Genomic DNA, 5,815 nt, shown 5'->3' on the forward strand with positions numbered 1-5,815 from the left:
AAATAGACTGCTAGGAATTTGTTCTCTTTGTGTTAATTTTATATAACTGCATCAATTTTTTTATATATATTAGCCTAAATATAGGCTGTGATATAGTGTTTGTATTTATACATTTTTTAAATATAAATAAATATTAGTAAATAATAATTATGTAATATTTTTAAATTAATATATAAAACAAATCTATATTTATTAAAAATAAAATAAAATGAATATGTTAAAAAATAAAAAATAAAAAAATTTATAAAAGATGATAAAAATAATCATTAATTTTAAAAAATTTAATAAATAATTATACTAGTACAATTAGAATTATGAAATGTGTACGGAAATCTCTTTATATATTTTCTCAGAGATCATTAATTTAAGTTTATGAAAAAGATTGGATCAACAAAATTGTGCTTCAAAGCTATTCTTCACGAGAAGCATCCATGCTCTTGATCTAGGTTCCATCATTTTCATTTAGGTTCCGTCATCTAATATAAACGAAGATCGAATTCAATGGCTTTGCCGGCGTGGTTGCTGCAGATAGTCTCTTTCTATGACTTCTCTCACCACTAATTCCGTTCATGCAACTCCTTCTACCGGTAAACCTACTCCAATATATGCTTTCGATTTATCGGATGCGGTTTCTACTAAATCAATTCGAGTAACGGTTCATTCTCAAATTTCAGTGGTCTTACTTCTCCATTAAAGTTTAAAAACTCTAACTCTGATTCCCTCTCCCCAGACTCAAACAAATTGAGATTTGTAACTGAAGCATTTGATGGAGACTAACGAAAATGAGGTAATCAATGAAAATATATTTTCTGATGTACTCTTGTTTTAACTACAAATATATAAAACTTCTGGATGTACTCTTACTGTGATAAAATGTTATATCGTAATCTTTTCTATGCGTGTAAACAAGAAACAAATGTCTTAATTCAATTGAAAATAGAATTCTCTCCAAGAATAGAAAGCTTGATCGATCTTTGGTCCATACTAGAATAGAACAGGAAGATTTACGAGTTTGAAATTCTGCATACTCTAGTTATGAATGCAAAAAATTCTTCCAATATAGTCAAATTAAGTTAAGGGTTTTTAACTCCATCTATTCGTATTCTCTTCAGATAGGTAATAGTGAGCTATGGAATTTGTCCATTATTTATACACATACAAAAATTATCCAAGCATTGATGGCCTTATTGCATTTGTCTGAATTATTTAAAACTAAAGAACAATTCCGGTTCTTGATGCAGGACATTGTATGAATTGCATCTTGTAATTTCATCCTTCGAAGTAAAGGCCTTCTGTACAACAAGGTGATCAATACTATTCATTCTGACATTTAAGAATCCACCACTAAATAGAAAAAGTTGCTTCTAGTTTCACTGTCACTTCTGCAAATTGCACATGTCTTTTACTAATACAAGCTGGGCATCTTAATTAGGTACTATAAGACAAGAATTTTGATGACTGAAGTTTATAACTTCTCATTGAAATATTTTATTTGACCCTGACATAGTTAATCATTAAAGATGGAAATCAAATCTTGAAATTCTGAATACTATAATGGATAGGATTTTATGTTCTAGCATACTAAGTTATAGGAACTACATTATATAAACTAGTTTTACATCTGTTTCAGTAGTTTCATAAAATTTACTAAACTGCCAACTATTTTGACGGAAAAGAAAAAATTTCTTGAAATGATTACATGTGTTTCGTCACGTATATGAGTAATTAAAAGTAATAAATCAGGCTAAGGAATCTGGCTATACGTAGCAGAGAGAACCGGCTAGAGTGATGTGCATGTGGCTCCATCGGTGTTAAGAATACTATCATGATAAGTTGAACAAAAGCCACAACTTAGTCTACTATGTTCTTTTGGTTTATTACATGTGCCAGCCTCATACTGTGGATTTGACCCCTCCAATATGACAAAATGTTTCATTTTATCTGTCTTGAATTCTGTCATGAACTTGCATCGAAGACTTCATTTTTATTTTGTTCCGAATTGAAATTGTTCAATATCTCTCTGATTTCCTTCCAGTTTTTCATGTTCACCTAAAAACTATCCTAACGTGGTTTATATTATATTGTAATTTGGTCATTTTTTCTCGGATGAAGAAATCATAGGCTATGGATGAACTCCAATGAAGCATGTTTCTGTCATAGTTACACTGCCAGATAATTGTTGATTTTCTATCCCATTGTGTTCTTGGTGTTTGGCCTTTGGTCCTTGAAAGATGCATTATTTGAACAAGGGTGATCATTATTTATCCATCATATCAGCTTGCTCACCCTTTTCTATTCACAATAAGCTTGAATCTTGGACTTGTGTTGTGCTTATTGATTTTATTTGATGGACAGGGATGCTGAAGAATAGCTGAAGTTGAAGCTAAATAGGTTAATATTTTTTACCTCTCTTTTTCTGTTTCTTAGCACCTCAATCTCAATCTCAATTTTCTTATGTTTATTTCATGTGATCCTGATTTTATTCTCTCAGGTCATGAAAAAGGTTTAGGCAAGAAGCATTCTATGTGAAAAGTCTAGTCTTGGTTGTATGGTTTCTGATTCTTTGTAGTGTGCCTGTGTGATGAGTGCCAAGATTTTGTTTAGTATTGTGCAGAATACCGAAAATGTTGTATACTCTTTAACTGTTAGACATATCTAAAGGGTTGTTTTTCTCAATTGTAGATGAAGATGGCAGAGTGGTTGAGAAAAGGGGAGAGGGAGCAATGAAAAATTGAAGATAATAACACTAATCCATGGCAGTGTCAGGAGAATAGTACTGGAAGAAACTTCAGCATGCACGCACTGAGTCATGACAGCTGGAATAGGTAATAACAATGAAATCACTGTCAAGTTAATCAAGCCAAGAACCATCAGCAAAACAATATCAGGAAAAATCATTAAACATAAAATTTACCTGTATCTGATGAGTATGTAGTATGCCATTGAAGTTTTATTTTACTATCTTTATTTCAGTATAAAAACGCCTTCATCTTCCTATGCAGGTTACATTGTTGGTACTTCTTCTTTATCACACAGATTAGGTGGCTTTTATTTCAGTATAAAAAGCATGTTTTTCATATCCCTGTTGTCATCTTAGATTCGTAATGGATTTAAAATTTAAAATATTCTGGTGTTTCCCTTCTTTTCTCCCTCATTTTAGTGCATTTGTTTTCTTTTTTTAAATTAAACTGGCGTGGTTTTTTATGGTCTTATTCCTATCTCTCTGTTCTTATTATTGACATTTTTTATATTTTAATATTTGCATAGGTTACCAAGAAGAAGATATTCAAACCTTGATAAAAATGTTGTTTATGGAGCAAAAGATGCCCAAGCAAGGAAACGTGAGAAGGAGGCTGAGAGTAGAGTTGCAGAGAGCCACGCACCACATGACCATGAACAACGTAATGGTTCTGATGAAGTGCAACATTCTTTGGACAACCCAAGTTCACCCGTGGAGTCTCCTACAGAAAAGATTGGAGGACAAGTTGAGGCGTCTAACCCATTGGACACGAAACCAAGTCCTGAGGCTTCTTCTGTTGAAGCAATGAGTTCAGCTGAACAGCCATCAGCTTCTCAACCAAAGCCCGATCATCACAAAAGAAGTCTGGATGCTTTGGCTGCAGCGAAAGAGCGCTTTCTGAACGCAAAGCGGTGCGTAAGAAAGCAAAGGATCAATGAAAATTTTCGTGCCTTTGTTTACATGCTGGTGACTCATTTGGTCTTCAGTTTTTCATGCCTGATTTAATATCCATGATAGCTGTTCTTTTGTAAACCTTAATACCAGATAGGATATATGTGAAAGAGTCATAGAACATGATCTGGTATACAGGGTTAGCATATGATATTTAACTTTTGGTTCAATTCATGATTCACTTCATATGATCATGAACTTTAACGAATGTTAACTTAATTTCAATCTGTTAATGTTGTGAATAGAATATGGAACCATTTTATTTACCAAAAGTCTAACAAATAGATTTCTTAATTCCAATGAAAAGGATCACTATTGATGGCTCCTGATATAGTGATGACACTGGTCGGTAATAAAGCTGATCTTCAAGAGAAGCGGGAAGTTGCTGTCCAGGTAGTGCAACCTTCCTCCATAATACAGTTGTCTTTTAAATAAAACAATTTGTTTCTTACCTCGTACAGTTTACTTTAACGTTTTCATGAAGGATGGCATTGAATATACCGAGAAGAATGGTATGTTTTACATGGAGACATCTGCAAAGTTACGCTTGGTGTTTACTTTCTTGTTTTGGTGCAGCTAATTCAATTTAATGCAGCTGATTGCTGTGCAGATTTTGATGAATAAATGTTGTTGACTTCAGGTAGTGATTGACATGATTCTTTCTAATGCGGTATACATATTGATGTTAAATATTCTTCATTGCAGGTTTTTCAGTTCCATTAAAAACATATCTTCCGGATGGAGATATTGATTTAACTGCACTCAATTGTCACAATATTGAGGATGGCTTGGTATTTGATGTTCGTGTTGTTCTTCATGGAGAGAAAATTAATGAAGCTGCTGAATATGAAGTGAAGGATGTTATTTTCATTGATGCAGAGGTTATTTCCGCTTTCTTAATTGATGGCTTATCAGAAATTGAATGCATTTTAGTTTAAGTTTATTTTATGCCAACTGCCAAAGTAAATTAGAAATACAGAGTTGTCAACTTGGTTGAAGGAGGCCGTATGCTCTTTTAGCATCTTGCATCAAGTTAAACTTATTGCCTTTTGATTGCAGATGTTGTTGCCTTATTCAGCTCACATTCCATCCTAAGTTGACATTTTGGGATTGATCATGGTAAATATCGCTGATAATTCATTTCAAGTTGTTTAACTATTGGATAGAACATCGTAAGAAATGTAGCTTAACACAGATTTTGAATACAACAGTATAGAAACTTAACTGTGATGCCATGGACATTATTGGTAAGATCTTGTATTTGGAATTTGCTACGTTAAATTTGTCATTATGTCATAGGATTATTTATGGTTTATTTATATAATCTTAAAATTATGGTATATTATTAGAGGCACAAATATATGAGATAATTAATTAAAAGTTGATTTTGTCTAATAATGCAATAGAAAAGAAAAAAGTGAATTATGGAGATAACTAATAATTAATAAATATTTTTTGGAATTTTTAAAATTTAAAAATAATATAAATAACTTTTTGATAGTTTGTGAAAATATGATATATTTTGTGATGAATTTTAATCGTTAAAATATAATATATTTTGTGATGATTTTTAACCGTTGGTTTTAAATTATTAAAATATGATAAAATATAATTAAATTATCATATATTTTGTAACGGTTTTTAATTATTATTATTATTTTTTTCTAACAATAATAATAGTTGTTAGACTATTTTTGTCACAAACTATTGGTTGACATGAGTAATTATGATGATTATTTTAACTGTTGAAAATTTTATTTGTGATAATGGTTAATTATTAAAATTTATAATTTTAACCTTTACAAATAATAATTATATCATTATTATTGATAATATTTAATAATTTTGATTGGACTTTGGATATACTATAAATTAATTACCAATCATATGCGCTTAACTTCATGTATTTGAATTAGATTAATTCATATTGAAGTTATTATATTATTCTATCCAAGATATTGTATTATTCTATCCAAGTGAAACCTATTTCTCAAAATATATTTTTACTAAAGAATTAGACAAGGCATCCTCTAATATTATTATAGTTAGTGATGTATTTAAGACCCTTAATTAATGGACCAATTAAAAATTATTTGAGTCTTGGTAATATTTTAAAGTAAAAGT

General features: G+C 30.8%; 1 protein-coding gene across 3 annotated transcripts; it reads left to right on the top strand.

Annotated features, from left to right (window-relative positions):
- Nucleotides 1-382: 382 nt before the first annotated feature.
- Nucleotides 383-4,942, top strand: LOC114186901. Of its 3 annotated transcripts, XM_028074974.1 has the most exons (9): nucleotides 383-787; nucleotides 1,242-1,304; nucleotides 2,356-2,391; nucleotides 2,683-2,825; nucleotides 3,003-3,014; nucleotides 3,999-4,084; nucleotides 4,176-4,203; nucleotides 4,397-4,572; nucleotides 4,751-4,942. In XM_028074974.1, exons 4-9 carry the CDS (start codon nucleotides 2,810-2,812, stop codon nucleotides 4,784-4,786), a joined length of 354 nt encoding a protein of 117 aa, XP_027930775.1. In that variant the 5' UTR covers nucleotides 383-787; nucleotides 1,242-1,304; nucleotides 2,356-2,391; nucleotides 2,683-2,809; the 3' UTR covers nucleotides 4,787-4,942. The 3 variants fall into 3 exon arrangements, with proteins under 3 accessions (XP_027930775.1, XP_027930774.1, XP_027930773.1); XM_028074973.1 differs by lacking the exons at nucleotides 3,003-3,014; nucleotides 4,751-4,942 and adding an exon at nucleotides 3,268-3,651 and having other exon boundaries at nucleotides 3,999-4,744; XM_028074972.1 differs by lacking the exons at nucleotides 3,003-3,014; nucleotides 3,999-4,084; nucleotides 4,176-4,203; nucleotides 4,397-4,572; nucleotides 4,751-4,942 and adding an exon at nucleotides 3,268-3,916.
- The last annotated feature ends 873 nt before the right edge of the window (nucleotides 4,943-5,815 follow it).

This window comes from Vigna unguiculata, chromosome 6 (assembly GCF_004118075.2).
Source record: "Vigna unguiculata cultivar IT97K-499-35 chromosome 6, ASM411807v1, whole genome shotgun sequence".
Taxonomy (NCBI): domain Eukaryota; kingdom Viridiplantae; phylum Streptophyta; class Magnoliopsida; order Fabales; family Fabaceae; genus Vigna; species Vigna unguiculata.